Below are 24,732 nucleotides of genomic sequence, written 5' to 3'. Positions count from 1 at the left end.
CACATCCTGATGTTAGTAGCATATGGTATTGAAAATATTCCTATTGCTCAGAGAGAGAGCTGTTACAAGTATTTCAAGCAACAGTTTGTTAATTTTGGATTCAATCCTACAGTGCACCAATATTTTTCTCATGCTTTTACACCTAACTGTACAATGAAGATGCCCCATGAAGTTTCATAAAGGATGAGTTAGACCATAGATTTTTGGGGCCTTTAAAAGAACATTTCATTTCAAACAGCATGTGCATAAGACAGAGTCTGGTTCTTTCTCCTGCCTTTTACAAAGTACAGAGGAGCAAATCCTCATCTTTTTTGTGACACCATGAAATAAAGGAAGATCTATGCTGCACATGAGCAAAATCAGCCTGTCTTGCTTTACAGCTTCAGGAATACAGGCTGTGCCTTACAGAACCTAGATATACTTATTGCCCTGGCTGCCTTGTAAGTTGAAATATGACAGCAGAGAAAACAAGAGATGAGAAATTCGAGTCTTAAGAATAAGGCCAGAAGGCAGGACTTCTCAGGAATTTAATATGGAAGTGGCATCAAAAGAGAGAATTAGGCAGAGGATAACAGTTAGTTTTGCAGATATACTGGGCAGAAGGGTATGTCAGATGGGGTCAAAGAGGGGCAGGATCACAGCCCTGGAGAAATACATGGAGTTAAAAGTTGTCTTCCATGAAGAAACTGTTTCTTATCTGCTCCCTCAAAACGACGTTGTGTCTCTGGGCAGTGTAATGCAATCCTGGCTCACTTTTCCTGGAAGGTGACTGAACTGCCACTGGGAAATGGCTTAGCTACTGGTATTCATCTAGTTGTTCTGGTGTGGGTGAGTAGAGAAGATAACTGGGTGGTTTTACGGTATGCTGGTACGGTGGTTTGTCAGGGCCTCCTGTAGCCCTCTCCCTCCTCCCATTTTCTAGGTGATAGATGGTGCGTTTCTACTCATTCCTTCACCCTGGACCTTTTGCCTACCCTTCCCAGTGCTTGTCTAGCCACAGCTTCTTACTGTAATGGCTGACCATTGCCTGGTCTCTGCCTACTTATTTTTGCAATGTATCTGGGAAAGGTAATCTTTCATATTTGACAGGAGGGGAGCTCAAGTGCAGAAGAACTCATCTCTAGTTGCACAGGCAATTTTGTGGCTAAGCAGGTAGTTGAATGAGGATTTCCATGATTAAGGTGACATCCTAACTTACTGGCTATAACTTTTAAGCCATACACTGTTAGCACTGAAAGCTTCAGGGATTTCAACCTGAACCATATGCCATTATTTTTCCACAATACATGCTATCCTACAACAGTCTTGCTTCCCCTCCTTCTCCCTGAAATCATAAGACTTTTCTCATTGGGGCCAAGCTTACAGACACCTACTTAATGCAATCTGATTGCTAAAGGCTTGTGCAAAACAACACAGGTGAGAAGGAAAAAAGGAATGCTCAGCTTGCTCTGAAACTTATTTACAACATAGCAACAGGTAAAGAATACAGTTATGGCATGCATGAAAAAGCAACCCAGGATGTTCTCCCTTGGAAAGCCTCACGGTGAAAAATTAAGGCAGGGCAGGTGAATTGAGAGATGGCATATGTTTAGCACATTTCCTATCTTGCCTTAGTAATGCTGCACTCTGAATGCAACAGCACACACCGCTTCCAGTCTTCAACTATCCAGTCAAACATAACCATTAACAATATTCAGGATAAAATACAAATGTGAGAAATATACTATGACATCCTGTAGAAAAGACACTCAGGAAAAACAGAGGGCAAACCCAAGGGCAATCAAACAAGAAACATGCTGCATAAAACACAGATGATACAACACAGAATTCAGAGAGGTGAGAGAACTGCTTTAAGCAAAAACTAAAAGAAAAAAACCCAACCTCCTTCCCCCACATGCTGTCATATTTATGGTTTCTGTTCTTGAAATCTAGGACAGTCAGAATAACCAAATTTTGATACTTCCTTAGGTCTAGCTAGACCAGATGTAATCTAGCTCTCAGATGAAAGATCTGCCAGGGAACAACAAATACACAAAGATGATTGTTAAAAAAATCCTTTACAGGGCAAGTTGACCTGATACGTTATTGTGAAAAGAAACAGAGTGTTGGAAAGACCAACATAATTTGTATTCAAAGGAAATAATATGCACAAGGATACCACAGGAACTTGGGATAAGAGTCATGCCAATCTTTCTGCCTCTACTTTTGTTCCTAAAGCATTCTATTTGGCTTTATTGTTTGGCACAAATGACATTATCTTTTGTCCACAAATTACACTTCGCATATTTTCGGTTTCACTTAGATTTACCACTGATTGGGAAATTAACTTTTTACAGTCATGCCACCCAGCAGCAGTTTTCAGTTGTGTGACATTATTACAAGACTTGTGGTGTTTTTGAAACAGGATGTATCCAATGTAAACACTGACCAAGCAGTGAAAAAAGCAGCCTGAAATTTAGTTAAAAGCACACAAACGAGTAAGAAAACAATAGACTAGCTAACATTTCACATTCAGACATCTAAAGTTAATGCCTTAAAATAAAGGTTGTATCTAGACGCACGGATATTATCTTTAGAACACCCTTAACCACAGTTTCCATGAGTGGTGGGTAGCCTCAGAAAACTCAAGAGGTTATTGTTTCTCAGCTGCAAAGTAAGTAAAAAAATCAAAACACGAAGATTTCCTGGGGCCTTCTCTCCTATTTTCTCAGCCTCTCTCGGCTGTATTTATCATGTCAGTTAGGACAAATTACCTACTTCCATCATATCAATCATTTTGAGTTACCTGAAGAAACTGTATAGCAGCTAGAGAAAGCTAGGTCAATGTGGATACTTGAGATAAAATGAGGTGCTTCCTCAGGATCAACGTGATTTTGGAAAACTGGTGTAAGCTATGCCAAAACTAGCAAGGCAAAACATTAAACCCATTACCTGGGCTCCTACTCTAAAAGCAGCTTCCACTTGAGCTTTAAGGATGTTGCACTTCATATGGTCAGGTACAGAAGAAGGGGACACAGGGGCATGAAGAGTCTTTTCAGACACTTTCTTGTCTTCACCCTAGATTTAATATAAAAGACAAGCACAGTGACATAAATTAGAAAGATAACTTAGCAAAATGGTCAAAGGTCAAATTTTTACTTGTAACAACTTGATTCAGCAATACTGGATAAAACTTCCATGTTCATACCCTGATAGATACATCTTACAATAAAAAGTTTTCAAAATATTTAATGACTGATACTATTTTCAAGACAAATAAAGCCTCAGGGAAGCCTAAGTAATAGAAGCAGGAAACTGATGTGGAGTGAAGATACATGGAAAAAGCCCAGCCAGGCCCTGGAGGGGTTGCCCAAACCTGTGATCACACTGAGGAAGGAAAACATTGTCTCAAAATATTCCACAGCAGGCAGAAGGAAAGGTTTACAACACTCAACTATAACAAACATCCGTTTCTTACATCACCCTAAGAATGTAAAGGGGCTTTGCAAATTTAACAAGAGGGATTTGAAGGGATCTCCATATAATTGCAAGACAAGCAAAATCTCCTTCATCAGAAAGAAAAGAAAAATCCAAGGAGTTTAAACACTGCTGCTGCTCTTTCCACTTGATGTCAACCCCTTACCTATGCAGTGATCTGGATCAGAAATCTAAAGCCTCAGGACAGCTAGTTTAGTGACCTGTTCAAACATGATCTAAAGGTTTTGTGCCTTGAACAAACTACATCCAGCAGAAATGCCAGCATGAATAAACTTCCCATGCAGAAAAGAAAAACAGAGAAAACAAAAAAGGACAATGTAATACTAGAGTATAAAATCAGGGTATAAATGAGACCAGGATTGTAAACGTGAACTCTTAAACAATCAAACTGTAATATCTTACATATTTTTAAAGAAGAATTGGGCAATGGCATAACAACCATTGCAAACTTTCCTATTCTTCCTGAAAATGAAACCTGAATTACAACCTATTAGAAGCCTAGACTATGCATTCATTTTCCACTCTCATTGCTGCAAAGAGTGAGTGGTTGTATACACTCCGACAGAACAGATATGTAATGCTGTCATTCAGATTACAGCCAAAACAGGTACAAGGCATCAGTAAACCAGGTCCAGCGCATCCTTGAGGTACACCTCTGGCAAAGTATTTCAAGAGGGAACTGGTCATTTTTTAGCCACTGAAATTACCATATGGTTAGCCCTTTAACTTCAAAACCTGCCTCCTTTATCCTTCCTTCTGCCCTCCCCCATGGTATCCCACTGGCTGACTGTAACTACGATCTTACTGACTTTTCTCTCAGGTCCACGAACAATCACAGACAAAAGGGAACATCAAGATTCGGGGGACGATTTCTGCAACTGGACCAACTCACAAATGCAATTATGTTGCCCGAGGAAACTGTTCTGCAAACAATGGGAGGGAAAGAGCCAGACCTCTGCAGAACTCTACTGAGACTGCAAGATATCTCTCATGTGTAAGCAAAGTTGGTCTAGCAGACTTCTGCATCCAAAATGCCATAGCTGCCAGGTATGATTTTGATCAACTGTCTGTTAAAGGATTGCCTATCATGAGATTCTTTTCTCTAGCAAATTTCTAATAATTCTTACATGTTTGTTTGCCAAGCCACATTTGCTGTTTTTAATGAACATAGTTTTTGAATTTTCATTCTCCCCACTTTTCTCCTAAGGGAAAAAGAAAATACTTAAATAGAAAAGCGACAGCATCTAGCTGGAGCAACTTATGGAACTGTAGTCATCTATTCAGTCTTGAATATAATGGTAGTTCTGGCAAACATATGAAAAAACCCCATGAAATATTCATTTGCCATAGGTGGCTTTTCTGGGGTACTCATGAAGCTGAGAAGTGGAGATACTCAAAAGGACAAAATTAACTGTAAAGAAAGCACAACTTTTCCTTCACCAATAGTCTTGGTAGCCACAGTGCACTACCACACACTTTAAAAGGGATGCTATTATTGTCAACTTTTAAGTGTATTGATTTCTAACAGCAGAAAGAACAACGCAATAAGCAGTGGCATTTCTAAAGGCCATGCAAAATCCCACATTTGTTTTAACACTGGATGCTAATTAAATATTATTTCAGTCAAGCAAGATTAAGCAACTGTATTTTACTAGCTAAATCAAGACAACTGATGCTTGTTTAGGACACAAGCTTGTTTCTTAACTTGAAAAGTTCCAAAGTCCTGTCCATTTGTTGTTCAGATGGATATGGATATTTTTCAGTCCTTATGTTCTTCCTTCCCTGCCCAGTTTCCCCATATCGACCAAGAGCAAGACAAAAGCCCTTGGAGCTGCCCTGTAGTTGGGAACCCTCAAAAGGTCTAAGCCTCCTGCTGTATTCAGGGTTATACCAGATGACTCCACGTAATGAAGATGTCCCCAGTGCTGTATCTAATGTGCAAGTCTTACATTGAAATTCTCATAACTTGAGAGGTCCAAATGCTGATGCTCACTGACCTGACTGAAAAGGCAAAGCTGCTGCTGTTGCAGCAGACTTTTTGGAAACCATTCCTGAGCATTCAGTTTTGCATTAGCCCTTGTTTGGGTCAGACTATAAGGATTTCAACCTTCAAGCAAGCAAAATTTGCTTTGCTTGCACCCCACTAGGAGCAGCAGCACCTTTAGTGACTGATCACACAGGAAGAGCAGACATTGCTGCAATCAGTTGCTTGGCCTCCTCCTGTTCACCACAAGCTGAGCCAGCAGCCACAGGCCACCACCTCCCCCTTTCCCAGTAATAATGCTACTGCATGCAAATCCCATATGAGAATTGGGAGTGCTTGACCTTACCCAGACCTCCTCTAGCTTCTGAACATATGTGAAAGGCAAACACTTCTTTGCCAGCCTGCCTTGGCAATGATGGACTTTTCTGCCACAGTGCTGCACATCCTGAATCATTACTGAATTCTGCTCTCACACAGCTGATTGGCTGAAACTATTACACATATATGTGCAATGGCACTGAAAATCCGCACTAAAAGTGACCTCAAATCACAGAACAAAGTAGCACCTCCTTACTGCAGACTACTAGCACTTCTAAGTATCTATATAAGTTCCCATTGTTCCTTAATACCACTAATCTTTACATATAACCCTGTTCATCCCCCAATTTAACTCGTAAAGAATAATTGTCATCAAGAATGCAAAAGAAAAAAAATATTTCAGGACTATACAAAACCATACAGTACCTTCTATGGTTCATTTCACTAGTTTTTAAGTAAATCAAAGATCCAAAACCTGCCTGCATTAAGAATCTCTATATACTATTGCTGCAAGAATGAAAGCTGTAATTTACCTTATTTTGCTGTATAATAAAGAAATCTTACATTTCCAGGATCCTTATTGCTTGGTGTGATGAGTGAAGCATAAAGATAGCAGCTGGGTATTCAAATGTTGTACCGATTCGGCAGTTATTAAAATTTTGTTTTCATTTATAAACTAAGAGCATTCTATGTGGAAGTCATTAGAAAAATAAACATGGTATAATGGTATAATGGTATAATGAAACTTCCAATTTCATCATTTCTTATTATGTAATTCCAAAAAATCTGAGATGTCCCTTTCAATTGAATGTCTGAGAGTTAAACTTGCATTTGAAAGAAATAATCTTCTAGCTTAAAATTGCAATCTAAACTCAACCTAAAAGGTTTAGAAATGAAGAAAAAAACATTAAGTTAAGATAACACTCCACTTTTCCATCTCCAGTTCTGCTGGTGCTAAAAAATAGCAATGTGTTCACAACACTGTCACCATTGATGCAGAACTTTATTTTTCCAGAAAAGAACACTGGAGAATTGCATTTAAATGGGTTTGATAGAAGTGGGTTGAACAAGCTCAGATATAGACACACATAAAACTAGATGCCTTTTTTTCTTTTTATAATTGAGGTCTTAGGTTTGTTTTTCTCCTCCCAAACATTTACTTTAAATTCAATTACATTTGCTGATACTAGAACCGAAGGCAGATTTGTACAGTGTTAGATAACAATGACACTGGCTTTGGTTTGCAAAGCAAACTGAATATTAAGTACACATATAGAATATAAAAATAGTTGCATGAAGCACAGCATTTCTGTACTTAACATCTCCATTCTCTCTGCTTTAAAAGGTTCATGCTTTGTTCCACATCAAACTTTGCACCAAGAGCAAGATTCATGACCTTTTGCCTCTGTGAATTTATCAATAGTCTCTTCTTAGCCAAACAGTATGTTTAAAACATGTATTTGGCTGGAGACATCTGAAGAACAGAATTAATATTTTGTTTAGGAATGCAGGTTTATTCTTTGTTGCTAGTCATCACTATTATTGGGAGGCAAAATTTTAATGAAGACAACACAGATATATAGGTTCTGAATGCACATTAGCTATGTAAGGTCAAACCCTTTGGTTTTCTGGGACTCGACTACAAATGCAAATGTGCATGAAAATCTACGGATTCTTTCGTCCCCTTTCCACCAGGAGATTTATTCAATTTTTTCCATGTGATAGCTAACACCAACTACAAACAGACACCATAATGGTAAGATCTGTATGATTATGTCTTACTCTTATTTGAGGCAAAGTTTGCAAGCAGAAGCTACATCTTTTATTACAGAAATAGATTTGGAAAAACAAACAAACAAAAAAACCCTCATTAAGCTGTCAGATACACAAGACCTTCCTCAGGTCAACTATCAATTGGTCTAATGAAAGACATAACTCCCAATAAATCTTGTTTTGCTTATATCCTTGGAGCAAACCTCTCTAGTTCCTCATATCAAATTTATTTTATAAAGTGCTGTTGCTCAATATTATTATATTCTGCTTTTGTCAGTGCCAAGCTTCACGATAGCCTTACCGGGTCATGGGAGCCCTGTTTCCCAGGGTATACCCTCTGATCAGTGTATCACAGAGAAGAGCCTCAGATAGATCAATAAAGTGAGTTGGTTTTGTGGGTTTTTTTTAAACCACAAATGATTTTTGGAACTGCAGTAGCTTTAGGCTTTGCAGTTGTGCATGGGGCAGGTAGTTCCACAGCTTTTTTGCAAGTGATATAATTTACAAGCAGTCAGCAGTGTAGCTGGGCAGCCCTGTAATATGGTATTGCCATGCTAGCGAAAGGCCATAAGCTTTGAACAGAGTTTGCAAAGCCATTTAGACTCATCAGGCTCTCTCCCTCTGAACCTTTCTTGATCTGCCTGCAGCTTCGTTTTACTAGGTTTGGCTGTAACAGCAATAATTTTATATAGAAACCCATAACACAAGCAGTTATTCTTTGTAGAATGAGATATTTATGACTCTCAACACAATGATGTAGCGTAAAGCAACACAGGACTGGTATGATAACAGAGGCCTTGAGAAGTGAGGATACAGGAGGTGGTGTAGAGGAGCGCAGGCATGGGGTGATAACGCAAGGGGCACAGGCTGGCCCTAGAGACCCCATGGTTATAAACCACTCACCAATGGTCAGTTAATGAAATGCAGACCTGGAGCTGGACAAAACTGGTTTTAGGGGCAATGAAGAGAGTGAAGACATAGTATCTAGCATATGTATGTAAAAGTCACCATGTATAGTAAATTGGGGTATAATGTGAAGATGCAGATCAATGAAGAAAGAGCAAGGTGTAAAAGCATGTTTGCAAACATACAAAAGGATCCGAAGTGGATTCTACCGTGGAAACCTTGAACATGACCATCATAAGACACCCTCTGTCCCCCACCAGAATGAAATCACCAACCTTAGGACCCAGGAGGGTAGGGGAAGGGTGAGCATAACAGCAGGAAAAGGAGTAGAAACAATTTGAACAGTATTAGTATTCTTTCTTTTTACGTAATAATTACATCTGAACTAATAATTACTAGCCTCCCAAGATTTCAGAAATGCTAATGATACATTCTTGGCTTTATATTATTTTTTATATATATATACACACACACATACACACATGGAGCAAGGGGGGATGGGAGAACATATTTTTCTAAGGGAAGGTTTGCAAGAAAGAAAATCAGAAATACATTCACAGCTACAATACTTAGGCTCGTCTCTCCTGGAGATTAAGGAGTCCGCTAGCACCAAAGGGCATGAAACGCATGTTGAAACTGACTTTTATCATTCAGTAGGTGGACAGACACATCCACTGTATCAAACAGCTCTGGAAAAGAGATTGGACACATCCATTCATCATTCCCATGAGACAAAGTTTGCTTTAGCGGACAATCAAATTAATTAACTGCTGAATCTAATTTACCCAATTTCTTGTTAATTCTCCTGTGGGTTGATTATTAAGCCTGACAAATTCCATCCCCAAAGCACTTTGCTTGAAAAAATAATAATTAGAAACAGGAAGAGAGCAAGTGAAAGTTGGGACTCCACAATAGATGTGGAAACCACTGCTTTATTTTCAGAAATACAGCAAATGAAGCAGCTTCATAACTGCTTCACTGGTTTTGTTTAAGCATAGTATTTCAGAGGATGCAAAACCAGGGAATAAAAAGCACTTAGTAGTATAGAAATCAATGGAGTGGTGCAGGAGAGCTGTTAACATTTCATTTTTTTGCCAGAAATTAGACACACTGACCACGCATTAAAATCTGTTCACTGCTGGACTGAGTAGCTGATTACCATAAACAAAGGAGATTTAAAGGCCACATTCATAGTGAGAAATGCTTGTCACAGTTCAGGGCTGTTCAATCCTGTCTAACCTGCTCTTGTGCCTTTTTGCTGGGCAACGCTCCACAGCCTTTCAGCCCAGGGTTAGCCCAATATTTACAGCATGTCCCTCTTTCATTGGAGAAGCCATCTATTGAGGCGACTCCAGACTCTGCTCAAAGCTCAAAGACCTTCGGTTTGTTTGTTTTAGCTTTATGAGCTCTGTGTACACATTTCACTAGGATCTAGGTCAGAAAATAGTGCTTGAGGAAGAAGCCACAAGCGAGGAGCCAAAAGAACTTCAGAATGATTTGTCGTTCACAACCCACAGCCTGTAATGTGAGGGCTTGATGGCTGAGGCACTTTCTTGCGGTGACTCTGGGCATGTTTCAAGAGCACATACAATCTTCAGATTGCTCAAAATGGCAACTCTAATAAATTTTGAGGGACTGGGCTCCTTTGCATTCACATGGTAATTGCTGTTCATGGGATTGCTGCCCAGCTATTAAACCCAAACCCTCTATGACTGCCAGGAGAGGCTTTTCGTTAGACAGTCCATGTCTCTAGCCTTGCCTTCTGCTGAGCTTCCACCAGAAACTGAAGCATTTAGCAGCTCCTGGTGCTCATTGCAAGACTTTTTCATCAGCTAAGCTTTGACTGATGGAAGTCTCACCACAGCAGACGCAGGCTGCATTTACTGTGCAGCTGCATTTATTGTGAAGCATTGACTTGCTGTGATACCGGGTTCTGCTAATTAGTCCTTAAATAAATCCATCTGACCGTGGACAAGATTCTAGAGCTGTCAGGACAAGCCAAAGAAAACCATTAATTATAGAAGAACTGAATTCTCCCTCCACGGATTTTCAGAGAAGAAAGAAGAGCAAGATGATCGGAGGTCAGGCTTTGCCAGGCAGAGTCGCAGGGTCTCTGTTGGGACTACTTGCACAGTACGGTGGAATACAGGACCAACATGTTTTAAGCTTTCATTTAAAGAAAGAAAAAAGACCACAAATCTACTCATTTTGAGATCATAAGGGTACCATTAAGATAATCTGTTCAAATCTTTTGCACAGCACAGGCCAGACTGGTTTATTCACTTGTGCACTGGGGTCAACATGGAGAGAGTCCTCTCACTTCTTCACTTTAGTCCTCTATATATGCTAAACTGAGCTGTCAATAAGCTCAATAGTGTAGGACCATCCTTTAAAGCATGTTTTGGACATTACACCTAAGTGAATGTTCTCAGCTGGGGTTAAGACAGAGTATTTATAATTACATCTGTACTACACTGCTCCTCTCACAAGACCTGGGTATTCACTGGATGAATCCATGAGATGGAGAATTTTCCTTTGGCAAACTATGTCAATGATTAATTAGCTTTGCCTGTAAAAAACTGCTCTTATTTCCAGTTAGGAGTATTTCTAGAAGGATTACTTCACAAATGTCCATGGGAAAAAAACCCTTATTTTCCATTTCACCCCAGTTTGTCTACTTTACTATATAACTTTTTATCCCCACTCAAACCAACCAGTCAGACAAAATGACAACTCCTCACAGCTGATAACCAAATAGATTTGGGAAAAAGTCCAAAATATTCCACCTTGATATGTTAATTCAGAAGTCTCCAAAAGTCAGGACAGAGGTCATTGCCTCGTGACCACATTCATAAGGCGTAAGGACTGCAGTCCTTAGCTGAACTACACCATCATCCCATGACACACCCTGAACATGGTTCTTCAAGCAAATCTTCATGATGGAAAAATCAGTGCATTACGGATTAACTTCAATTAACTAGAATGTTGAAAAAAAATAATTTCCAAGATTCCATTTTTATTGGAAACAACTGAATCACTGATTTTCAGCCTTGACTTCCATTTCCTGGATTCTCTCATCCAGAAAAAAGAAAGATTATGCTATATAGATATACAGCCCCTTTATGCTTGGCTTGTATTTTTTATACACTTTGCTACCTTCCCTTTCATTTTAATTTCCCTAACACTCGTTGAAATAATATCAATAACAAAAAGCTGTCTGTAAAACCAAGGTAAAGTAATTTAATTGAGTTCTCCCTTGAACTGACAGAAAACTCTCAAAACACCACTTTTCTTTTAACAGGTCTGCATAGTCAGTGGGGGCCCAGACCCACCTCATTTGAAGCCAGTGGCAATGCTCTTATTGACTTCACTGGGTTCAGCTCAGGACTGATGTGGTTGCAAACCAGAGCTCCAGGTCTCTGTGGATCTATTCAGACTCAGCTCAAGGCATGCCACAGCACAGGCACAGTGGATACAAGCAGCCACCGACCTGGTGGCTTCTGATCCCTAGCAAAAACAGTGGGACATGCCTGTTTTGCCACCCCTGCAAAAACTCCCTCATAAAACACCCACTAAGGTCAGATGCCAGGGGCGGTTAAGACATAACACAAACTCCTCATGTAGAAAAACAAGATTTGTTTTTTATCACTTCAAGTGTTGTTATTTTTTTACAGCTCTGGGTTGCCTAGATGACTAACTCTTCACAACTAAACTAAAACTACATTATAGCATTGTTGCAGCAGCTTCTGAAATTTTAACAGGCAAAGTTGAAAGAAATGCTAAATCTAAAACCCAAACCCAAGTACTGTAAGGAGATGGTGAGAGGTGATTAAAAGACAAGCTAGTTGCAGATGAATGCAGCAGCTTTGAATACGAAGTGACATCTCTGGCACATATATGTAAAAGTATACATGTATACGCTATACCTTGTTCATGCTGATGTGCAGGGCTGGCCATGGTCCAACTACCTTCACGCTCTCCGTTTCTATTTTCTTCAGATGAGAAGTTTCATCATAAAGAAGGGGAAGTCCTGAGCTCAGTTCTAAAAGATGCCCAAAAGAAAGAAAAAAGCACAGTCTGAAGTGAGGTTACAGAAGAACTGCAGAGCAAGACACTCAGCTGCGTTTGAAGAGACAGTGGTCAGCAAACCATCTTCCCTGTAAGACCATCTAAAATGTTTCATAATTATGCCTGTCAAATCATTTTTCCTTTTCCTATTTAGCAAACAACTTGTCCCCCTCCTCCTCTCTCCCATCCCTACATTTCAGCAGGGCTTTTGCCAGCTTTGGGCTAGATACTTCACTCCTTACACTCCCCCCCGCCTTCTCCCCCCAATATATTCTAAAACTCAATTGACACCAGAGGGATTATTTATGCAGCCAAGGTGCCACTCTCAGAACATGTGATGTGTAAAGAGATCAGAGTATAGCTTTTGGCTTCTTTCAGACATCTTTATTTATATGCCAGCCTCCTTAAGACTGTTGTCAGGAATTTGCTGTGCTTTGTCAACAGAGATATTGAGCAAAGCACCGACACAGAAAGACAAGGAAAAATGTTTTTTGAGACAGCCCTGAAAGGTCTCTGCCAGCATCTTGGGGACGGTGTGGCATATATAGGTATATTTGCAAGTACTCTGAGAAAAATGAGCTTCATCATGTGATAATTTAACAAATCCCTGCATCCTCCTGTATTTGTTTTTGCCGTGGAATCTAGGTAGTAACAGTTGAGAACAATCTGTGAATCTCTGGAGTCTGATTCAATAAAAACTTTGCACTGACTGCAGTTTTGTTTGGATCAGGTTCTTAAGCTGTCCTAAGAATATTAAATATTACTCACTCAAGATCTAATTCTACAGCTGTTTAAATATACATTAAGGGCTTTGCTGACGAGAGACAAACTGTTAAAACCAGCTTATAGGGATATAAGCAAAAAGCTGGTTTTGGCATTGGTGAAACATTATCAGACCCTGAGGTAATAATGTTCTAGAAGGGGTAACAATATCAGCATTGACCTCCCCTTGGTGGTCTCTCATCACAAGTTTGTGATGCCAGAGTTCAGCATTTCTCACATCATAAATTACCACAGCAGTAAGGAAGACATGATTTTTTTTTTTTTTTTTTTTTTTTAAGAAACAGTCATTCTGTTTTCCTGTTGAGAAAGAACATAGAGGGGAAAAAGTGCCTTATTTAAATTATGCAAGTTTACTGACTTTTAAGCTGTTTTTTTGTTTTAAGGGAGAGGTCTGGAAAACAAGCTAGCCAGTTTAGCCTTTTAACTCAACCTTGAAAATAGATTAAAAAAAAGGCAAAAAAATGAAGTCCTACGAAAGGCATACATTTCCTGAGACAGCATTAAGTCTTAGCAAATCCAGGCTTTCATTTCAAGAGAGGATCTGGCAGCACTGTTGTTTATCAAAGCACTGTTTTCAGCCTGAAACTCAGTCTGTATTACACCATTCTCTGCTCAGGGCTACACAAGGACTTTTGTATTGAGCAGTTCAGGGATAAAGGATGTCTTTTTGTAAATGATAACCTGCAAGCTCAGCCCAGAGTTCAAGAGACAAGCTGGGCCCCCTCTTCTCGTTCATCATTTTCCACCATAAAAATTCTGCGAGCTACATTGCGTACTTGTTGGCATCTGCTTTTGGTGATAGCCCCAGCTGCTGCCAGTGGATCTGCTCACGTGCACCTGGTAATCCGTGCACGATGTTGCCGTGCCAATTAGGCTTAGCAAGCAGCTCATCCTCTCTGTGCGGCGGTGCTGGCGCTGTAAGGCTAACTGCTCTTGAATACAGTGGTCCCTGGCACTGGGATTCTGTGAATACATCGGGGGAAGGTCTGCTGCATAAAAAGTTCCCATCTGTGTACGTTATCTTTGAGGTGAAGGGCAGCATCGCAAATACAATAATGAGGCTGAATGCAGGAAAACAACATCTTCTGCTTAACTGCCTTCATAAACATGCATGTCAGATTTGTTGCACCGGATTTCACTTGCAGTAATTGAAGCAGACAAATTACTTGGAATGTGAAAAATCAGGCAGGTTTGGTCCGGGTTTGTTTTCTGAAACAAAATCCCAGGCTGTGTCTTTGCTGTGAAACATGCACCAGTATTTAAAGGGAACCTTGGCCAGGCATACTGTCATTTCCCTCTCTCCTGCCCATGTTCTGCAAATTGCGCTGGAATTTTGGAATTTACTGAAATAGGTGTAAGTGGAGGAAAGGCAGATGCTTTCTCCCTCTCTTGACCTGATGCCAGGTATATGTGGGCGGGTCACTCCACATTCTACTTCAGATGAATTTAAAACCACCTCAGAGCTCAGAGATGAGTCCAGTCCATAGGAACTGGAATAAAGCACAAAATGCCCATGGTCCCTTGGAAAATCACAAGGTACCCAAACTGAAGTGCTGGTGTGCACAGCCTCACCTTGGTAAGCCTCACATGGAAGTTTCCACTAGGACAGCATATTCTCCCCATGAGACCTTTTGGCTCTCCAGGCATTTCCACTTGAGATATTTTGGTCACAAGCACTCTCTTCTCTGAGAGTGTCCCCAGGTTAGTGACCACTTACTTCCTAAAAACACTTCCCCAGCAGTGGCCTTTCCACGCGGCCTGGAGCCAGACATCAGTCTCCCGTGTCCCCAAGCTCCTGACATAGACCCCTGGTAGTGTCTCCTCTCTGCCTGAGTTTTCTTGTCCCGCACACTCTCCCATGTGTGCTGTCCTAGATAACCAACTGACAGCCAGCATGCTCCTAACCCTTTCGGCACATATACTCTGAGCCTCTTCCACAGGCTCACTACAAGACGGTTTTCTCAGCTGAAATAACCTGAGCAGCATTTTAATGAATCCATTAAAAACAAACCAAACCAAAACAAGCCCACTGAGCACCAACCTTTGAAAAGGCACCCAGACCTGTCACCCCAAACTGCAAATGAGTAACTTTGTTTTAAGGGAAGTGGTCCTATCCACAGCATCACTGATCTAACAGCGTAAACCTGCCAGGTCTAACGGTGGACTGGCCTTCCAAGGGAAATCAGCTTTGTGCCTCCAGCCGTGTGCATAGGTACAGGTCTCCTCAGGGGATCAGCAGTGGGTTGCTGTGGGGCAGCATGCCTGCTTTAAGACAAGCCAGCACATGGCATGCACAGCCGCCTGGACAGCTCAGCTGGACACAGCCGGTGGGCCCGCACCACAGCCTCCCCTCAGAGATGCCCCTGTCCCTTTCTGCTCCCTTAGAGAAACCGGGAACTGCCATTTGGCGCTACTGGCATTAGGCCATGACAGGAACCAGCACCGGTTCCCTTTTCTGTCATCAAATAGCTAGCACGAATCAGCTGTAGGTGGACAAAATGAAAAGAAAGGCAAATCTACCTCCAGGAATAGGTGCCTCACGCATGTCTCAGCTGTTGAAGTCCCCTTCAGAGCATCACATCTGCTGGACAGGCCGGAGAGGCTGCACCCCCCGACTGGTGTGGGGTTTGGGGACAGAGCTTGTCCTCCCCAAGTCTGGGGGGACGCAGCCTCCTGGGCTTCATATTTCATCTCACAGGTAACGCTCACTAGGCACAAACAGAACTGCTCCTGATGTTTGCCCTTAGGCTTTTCTAAGCTTTTCCTAAACTTATTTCACCAACAAGGAGGAGTAGGAAAGCAGTGCAGCCTAAGAGGAGACACAGAGCTGAAATAAACACCCTGTACTGTATTTTTTGCTGTTTTTTCTTTAATCACCTTCTGCTCTACAGGTGGGCCTGGCTCAGCGGGACCCACGGCAGGGCTGTGGGGAGCTGGAGACCGGCCCTGCTGCAGTGTCGCTGGGGCAGAAGCTGAGGCCCGGGGGGGCTGACATGGGGCTCTGGGCAAGATGGCGGAAGCCCCCAGGAGGGGGACAGGGGCAGTAGGGCCTGCAGTGCCCTCCGGGCCGGGACACTCAGCAGGAGCATAGCTGGCTCTGACTGAATTTCCTGGCATGCTTCAACTCTAATTTGGGAAAGAAAAGTACGGGCTGGCACACCCCTCAGAAAGGTCACTGCCTCCTGCTGCACCAGGCTGACAGCCCGGGCGAGGCTTTCCAGCTCAGCCTCGCCAGCACCCCTCCGCCGCCAGCGCTCCGCTGCCGCTCAGGGCGGCCCCGTGACCGGCCGGCCAAGGCCCAGCAGGTGCATGGCCAGGGCCCGCCGCCCGGCAGCTACCCAAGGGGACGGCCCGTGCTGCCCTTCCAGCTGGCGCCAGTCGCCGCAGACCACAGCCGAGATGCGGATACCCGTCAGCCGCACAGGAGTGCCCACTGGCCCGCCCCGAGCCTCCATGGCAGCACCAGGCGGGGGGAGGCCATGCTGGTGGTGCGCCATGCCGGGCCCACGCACTTCGCAGCAGGAAGGTACGCCAGCGTGGAGCGTACAATCAATGAAAGACAGGAGCACAGCACGTCTCCTCCGGGTTGCTCCTAAGGGACTAGCTTCACTGAAAGCCCCAGCAAGCAATTTGTATTGCTGCTTAGGATTCTTTCCTTAAACGTCTGTAACGCCTTGCATTTTATTTCTTGAGCTTCCCTCATAAAAACTCTTCGCTCCCTCTCCTTGGGAAATTAAAGTAAAATAAAATGTTTCTGGGTTTCTGAAAGAAAGTCTGATTAAAGTGCCTGTGCCGGTAGATGCCTGTGCATTACTGCTGAGGTGGGACAGCCTACAGTCAAGGCCACCCAGCACAGTCCATGACAAGATCCTGGTTTCAGGAATTTGAAAGTTGTCAGGCCCAGGCTGAAAGTTTCCATAATGGATGCCTATCTCAGGGTGATTTACGATTATAAAGGCAAAAAATGGGCAAAGGAAGAATTTATCATCCCCTTCAGGCAAGCAAAACAATAGATCATACCTTGTTTTCTTGCCCATCTTCTGAAAGTCTTACGCAGCTTCAGCATCTCACACACTGCAGAGTGCAGAGATTATAAATTTGAAGAGCAAGAAGTAGAATTGCTCAATGGCACGGATGTTCTCTTCCAGTTCCCATGTAAACCCACAAACATTTGGCTGAGCTATGTACCCTTAAAAAATCTTGTACATGTTCAGCAGCGGAGACTTACACCCAAACTCCCCAAGGTTGCATCAGGAACGGATAGGTTTCTCTCCTCTTTGCTTTCTAAGTGCCAAGAATTTCTCCACCGAGCAAGCGAGCGTACTCCAGTCATGGTAACTGGGGCTGAGCAGGAATTATTCCCATTACCCAAACTGAGAGCAAGATGCCGTTTGTCCAGTGGTCCAAAATTTCTGCTGTTTGTGCCCAGACATGAAAGCAAGAGTCAAATCCAAACGAGGGCTGAAGGCCAGCTGGGCAGATCAGCAAAAGACAATAGTAGACGAGGATAGGTTTGTGACACTATACAAATAAATAGTAACAATATAAAAATACCCTGTGCCAAGTGGCTAGAGACTCAATATCTGTGACTAATTGGGTATTTGTTCAGCTATGGAACACCAGTCTAACACCAAATCCCGCAACCCCATAGCAAAGCCAGGAAATTGTAGATCTTGTCTCATGTGCACATAATACAAAGCTGGCAAATAATCTAACAGAAAGCATATTCTTCAAGGAGAAAAACTGAAACTCGTGACGGTTTCTTTTCCTTTCCTTTGCCTCCTTGACAGAGACATGTCTGAAAGCAGCATAGTTACTGAAATGACATTTACTGCATTGGACTTACTGTTTGGGTTTGGAACTCCAGAAACAATGTCTTTGCTGTCGGGAGCAAGGGCGCCATAATTCGCGTGGTGGTGGTGATGACGGTGGTGGTGGTGGTGCCTTGCAGGCATTTTTGTGGTATATGGTGCTCCACCATTCTCCTCAATGTTGAACTGATGCAGGTCACTGTTGTTCAAGGGATAGCTACAAAATAAATTCAGTTCAAATTAGAGCAGTAAACAGTAGGACAAACTGTACTTTTGGAGAGACAGAGTGCAAACTTTCTTGGGAAAAAAATGCATTGCTTTTTTGCAAATAAAATTTTTAATGAGGTATATCCCAAATCTTTACAGTTTTCTGTTAATAGGAGACTCATAAAGTGAGGAAAAAGGATGCCTCTGCTTGTTTGGCATGGCTTTAATATCAGAATTATTTTTGATTTTACACACTACCTAATCTCTGCTAGACTCTTACGCTGAGTCAAATTCTGACTGACTTATGGAATATGATTCTCAAAAACATCAAAATTCGCTCTGCAGGAATTTGCAACTTTACCTGGGACAGGAAAGTGGTCAGGCAGCAAACAGTAACTCCTTTAAAGTGAAATTGTCAGAAGAGCAGACCACGGAACAGTCCCAGAATAACATTACATTCCGGAGAAAGTTCGGGCCTCCGAATTTATGGTGCAAAATAGCTGTATGAAAAATTTGTGGCTTGGGAAAAAATGGAGAAAGATCCCATTGGAAAGAAAAGGTTTTACAGGTAACAACATACAAAATAGCACTTGGTTAAAAAGGAATCATACCTGTGCTGGTAAACTAACTGGGGTTTTTTTTTGCATATGTTTAGTTAAGAGACTAACTGTTGTCAGTCTACAATACATGGAGAAATGGAGACACGTTGAAATTTTAATTCATCATCTCTTAACTCAGAGGTGTCAGATGACACTGTTGATTTTCTTCAATAGTTTTAACTAATGCTGTTTCAGTTTATTGTTTGAAATGTCAATGAATTTCTAGAAATGATATTTTCTCTCCATGCCGGCAACCAAAAAAGACTGAGATAACTCTACATAGATACTGCAAATTACTTGAATGTGCTTTCCTCAGAGGAGTGCTTAAAATTTTTATAATGTTTTAACTTATTCTATAGTATCGCATTAGAAAGTAGTTGCAGTAAATAAATTCATTCCAAGAAAGGATGAATCCCCTGCCCATTTGAAAAATGCTAAAGAAATAATATTTTCAGCTGCATGGGTTTTCAGTTTGCTTTTATTACTAACAGCAGCTGAAAACCTGACAAAATGGAATAAAGACAAACAGAATAATTAAAGGAACAATGAATAAATTATACCTAGCTACTTGCTACATATGTTCTCTGCAGATTACTTACTGATTCAAAGCAAAATGAACCAGTCATCTGCAAACAAACACATCTGTATCATTTCCAACGATATGCTGAAGTATGCAACTTGGTACATCATTAATAACCACTGTCGTCTTCGTTACAACTTCTGACAACACAAGGTTTCTGACTTGATAGTAATTGAATAACACTTTTATGCTGGTTACTTTTTGAAAGCAGGAGGTGGGGAGGGGAATGCTGTGTATATTAATCTTGGCAGATTCCCGGCATGTAGCAACAACTGCCAATAATGGCACTTCTGATGCCTTATTTGCCTTAAGGAAACAATACAAATAGGGGTCTGATCCACAGGGGACAGGTTTGGTGAGCTCAGAAATCCATGACTGGTCTGTCTTTTGAAATTGCACTATATCTTCACTGTTATAATCAAATCAAGCAAGTGCCTACTGGGGGAAAATGGTACAGGCTAATGAATTGCACACTAATTGTAACAGCCCTCCTGCACTCTCCCTTCAAGCACCTTGGACTGAAGTGACATTTTTTGACTGAGAGGACAGCTGGTTTTGTTCACACAGTTAAAACCCTTATTGGAAATAAGATCAGTTTTGGGCTGGAGCCTCAGCATATCCTTTTTTTTCAGTCTATGATGCAATTTTTTTTCAAGACACAAAACCCCACGTGCTTAGGAGTTGCTTTCATTTCACCTGCTGACAGGCTGTTTTAGCAGATTTTTGACTGCTCTTTTCAAAACGAATGAGATCACACCAAATCCTTACATTGACTCCTCATATTGCTATGGGCATGAGGTATCTTCCATGCTAAAATGGGAATGAGCTGAGCAACTGAATGAGCCAAAACCCCTCCGGCATGAGGTCAAACATGCACCAGATTCTCTAGATGTGTTTCTTGACTGTCCAGAGAGGAGTGCTCACACCATGTAAAATGCAGGAAGACCATTACTTCAAAGAAGTAAAGAGCTAGCCTAGCACAGCTCATGTTCAAGTGTGCACTGAAGTCCTTGAGGACAGAAAGTCCCAAAGTTCCAGTCAGGATGTCAATATCCAGGCAATGCACTCTGATGTGAAATCCTATGTCAAAACTGCTGGCCCATGTAAAAGTCTGTGGTCATCTGCACTCCTCCACGGCTGACAGCAACTAGCAGATATTTAGGCAAACTCATCTCAGCTGTCAGTCAACACTTGCACTTCTGAATGATATGGGGTAGAGCTGAGGAAGACTTTTGCGCCCATACCCTCACTACTAGACTGATGAGTTACTGAACAATCATAAACAACAGGGCTTGCAGCAGCCCCAGAGCCAGTCTACTAGAAGAGTTGACAGTACCCAAACAAAAATATCATGAGTAGTCCAAACCCCTTTTCTGTGTACTCTCCACTATGCAATTTAGGGGCACATTGGACATCTTAGTGCAGTTTCTACAAGGTGGCATCATTATTATCATGTGTCACATCTGTTTTTCACTTATTTTTCTGTTCTTCCACTGTCTTAAATCTAGAGACTTGAGAGTTTTCCCCTCAATGCATCTTTTTGCCATTAACTTTTATTTCTATTGCTTGCTTCTATCTGACTTACCTGAATAGATAATGTACTCATGCATCCTTCCCAACCCATTGATGCAAATAAATCACTGTTTTCAATAAATCAACTTTCTGACCATATCCTAAGCCCTCCATGTTTTCATACTTGCTCCCCAGACATCAAGTAATGCTCTCAGACTATGTGCATACATGCACAGGTATCAGTTTTCATCCTCTCTTGTATTTGTCTTTTGGCCTTCCTAGTATGCCAACGTTACACCTTTGTTTTACCTTTTAATAGTCAATTGGCTGTCCTGCAGGTTCCCTCTTTTTCCTCCGTTATTTACCTGTGTAGTTTTCTCAACGAGCTCCAGCTGTTTCCTACACATTCAACTCCTGTTCTTCAAGCAAAATGGGGCAGGGCTCTACAGGCTATTCTGGAAAGGAAGAAAACATTTCTTCCTTCTCTGTCCCTCCCTCAGACAAAGCACTCCTGAGGATTCAGTTACTGGAGGCTGAACCTTCAAAAAATCCATTCAAAGTTCACAAGACACTTGGTATTGCCTTTGGCCTCAAACTCATATAATTACTCTCTTCTGACCAAAAAGGCAGCATATTGAGGAACAGGGCAAGTAACATGTATCTTCTGATTACTTTTTCCATTTAAAAAATTTCATGTGCATTACTAGTCCTCTATCCCAACTATATACTCTGCATCCTTTGCTTTCAAAGCTATTTTCACTTGACATTCTTACATTTCATGTGCTCCATCCATCTGCTGCCTTACCAAACCATGCCTCTAGTGTACAACTCGCACATACAACAGCGTTAGGAGATCATAGAAAAATGAGGAACAGAAAGGTATTTGAAAGACTGAATTATCCACCTCTCCCTTCAAAACCGAACTAAACAGGACTATGTTACCCCAACCAATCAGCTGAACTGAATCTTCAACACCTTCAGTAGCAGACTCCATGACCTCCTTGTGCAATCGATCTCGGTGTCTCACCATGCTTACACTTACTTTCTTTGTTTATCCTGTCTCCTTTACTGTAATTTAAGCCTGCTATTTCCTCTCCCATCCATCACAGACACAGTGAACAGGTTACTTCTTGCTACAGAAACCTGTGTTTTTGAAAATGGCTCTTCACATCTCCCTTCAGAGTCTGAAGAGCTCTGAATTCTTCAGTTGCCCCTCACAGGTCACACATTTCCTACATATCTGATACATCTTGCCATCCCCATCCGCCCAGCTGCCCCCTGCTCTGCCTCTGACATGTGGCGCTCAGAACTGGGCACTCCATTCCATTTGAGGCCTTGCAAATGCCTTGGAAAGAGGAAAAGTTGCTTCCCATGTCCTATGGGATCTACTCCTGTTTATACACTGGAACATGACATTTGCTTTTTCCCAAATAGCCTGGGGTTGTTGACTCATGTTCAATTTCTGATCCTCAAGAACACCAGATCCTTTCCTAAACTGGCTAGGTTTCCACCTCCCACAACCTCAGCTGTGAAGCAGGTTATTCCCACCTAACAGTACAAACATACTATCATTCCTTCTGAGCTGCATTCGAAACTTTCTCATGTGCTAAGATCATAACCCATTCAGGACTTTTCTCTCATCCATGACAGGCCTGGTGTGAGAGGACTTCCCATTTTGGTGTAACTTGTGAGTGACAAGAGATTTTTTTAAAAAGTAAGCACCTTTCTGTGCCATCCTGCCAGCTGCCATCCTCATTCTCCTGTAAAACATAACTATGTAGACCTGCATAAACATCTTTCACTTGTGTCCCAGAGCAGGCTTACTTCTGCACCCTGTCCGTGTCTTCTTCTTCCACACTCTTCTTGTAGGCATCTCCCACCTGTCTGAAGTTACTCTTCTCTCCCCTCCTCGGTGAGGCTGGTGGGGCAAGAGCAGAAAGCACGCTCAAACTGTCGCGCCTCTTGGATGACTCTGCATTGAGTTTAGACCCTCCCTGCTACAGCTGAACAGTGGTTTAAAAAAATCCCAGGCTTCTAGGTCTGGTTGTGATAAATAACCTTCAGCAATTACAACACCTACCTCTATGCTTTGAACGCTGCTTCTGCACCAAACCACTGCAATTTTCTAATATTTAAAAATCCTCAAACTTTACACAAACATCTCCACAACCACTCTCAATCCTTCCCCATCCGCAGCTCAGAGAGCAAGTGTGAAGGTGATTTGTGCAGCTTTCGGCAGCTCACATCCACACTGCAGGCTTTGTGCTGAATGTGTTGGGAGGTCCTCCCAAACGCTTCGCTCCCTGATAGGAGACGTTTCACCCATCGCCATATTGTAACAATACCTTCTCCAACATTGAAATGGGCTTTAGATGTGCTCCCAAATGGCAGTCAGTGGAAGTGTTAAAGTGTATGTTAACATGTACGTGTATTAATGTGTATACATGGAGGAGAGACTCAGAAGTCTAACGAAAGCAGCCAATGCACATGAAGCTTCAGTGTGGCAGCTGAGGGGATGAGACTTAACAGCTATGGTAAGCCAAACATTCATTTTTAGTCTCTCCCTTTGGGGGAAAAAAAAAAAAGACTTTGGGTTTATTCCCTGCCCATGCTTCAAAAGAAGTTAAAAAAACCCCAAACAAACCCAACTGAAATTTTAGCCAAACTTACTTTAATTACGTTTAGAATCTCACACAGCCCTTGTGTTGCTAGAACATGTAAAATGGCACAGAGAGCCTAGGAATTTTGCATACTCTGGAAATTTCCCTGCAGAGAGGAATGAAGAGGGAACGGGGGGATAGGAAGAAGGTGGTGTTCTGCATATCAACTAATGGCCAGAACCATTGGATTGAAGCAAAAGACTTTGAGAGGGCCCAGCGTTATACAAGAAGGGAACACAGACCATGACAGGAGGACTGCTTATAAAAGAGAGAGGATGAAGTTTCATTTTTGCAGCCAAAGACTGGAACATATAAAAGCAATGAGTGTTCCTAAGTAAAGGAGGATTGGGATCACTAAAAACAAACCTATGTTGGTTTTTTTCCTGCATCATGTAACTAAGACCTCTTTGCTGGCCAGAACTGGCTTCCTAAACTGTGAGGAGTATAACTAAAGCTGACAGCGTTGTTACACTTCCATCCTCTGTCCTGACACCACCAGATAACAGGAGAGCTGGCCCATTTGCTTCCTTTAGGGACGGCCTGGGAAGATGTGTTGCAGATTTCTCTCCCCACTGCTGGGGATGATCAGCAGTCCCCATCCATTCCTAGGGACACCTCAGAAAGCAGAGTGGACAGCCAGAAGCCTTCTCCCAAGCAGACAAACCAACCTTGGAAGGAAGGAGAAAATGGTGATGGGAAAGTGGGTGTTGAAAAACGGTGATGGGAGTGGGGAGAATTTCTCCTGTAGGAGTTGAAAGTACATGCAGCAGCTTCCTGCATTACAAGATGCTGAACTAAGTTTTGAAGCCCGAGTAATGTGGAATTCTCTACAAGAACAGAGCCTGCGGCAAAGCATGTTCTAATAAAATACCAAGAAACAAATCCCAACTCGACAAAGCCATTGTCCTCACAGATTTCACCTTATCTACATAAAGATCATTTAAAAAATACTGCCTTGCAAAACTGTCATGCAAAATACGCCCACTGGGGAACCAAACTTGCTTTTCTTCATTTCCAAATGGTTTTAATTAATGATAACGATAGCTAATGATAT

At 42.0% G+C, this 24,732-nt stretch overlaps 1 protein-coding gene across 1 annotated transcript in view; it reads right to left on the bottom strand.

Annotated features, from left to right (window-relative positions):
• EPB41L4B (erythrocyte membrane protein band 4.1 like 4B) overlaps window positions 1–24,732 on the bottom strand; it is a 185,055-nt gene that overhangs the window by 57,893 nt on the left and 102,430 nt on the right. The window contains exons 16-18 of the mRNA XM_059836006.1: window positions 18,156–18,337; window positions 12,385–12,500; window positions 2,932–3,057 (exon numbers count right to left, since the gene is read on the bottom strand). Of these exons, the coding sequence (XP_059691989.1) occupies window positions 2,932–3,057; window positions 12,385–12,500; window positions 18,156–18,337 (424 nt within the window). The remainder of the gene's footprint in view (window positions 1–2,931; window positions 3,058–12,384; window positions 12,501–18,155; window positions 18,338–24,732) is intronic.

The sequence above is a fragment of the Gavia stellata genome, chromosome 3 (assembly GCF_030936135.1).
Source record: "Gavia stellata isolate bGavSte3 chromosome 3, bGavSte3.hap2, whole genome shotgun sequence".
In the NCBI taxonomy this organism is placed as follows: Eukaryota; Metazoa; Chordata; class Aves; order Gaviiformes; family Gaviidae; genus Gavia; species Gavia stellata.
The sequence above is the reverse complement of the archived record's forward strand: the minus strand, read 5'-3'. Positions and strand labels throughout refer to the sequence as shown.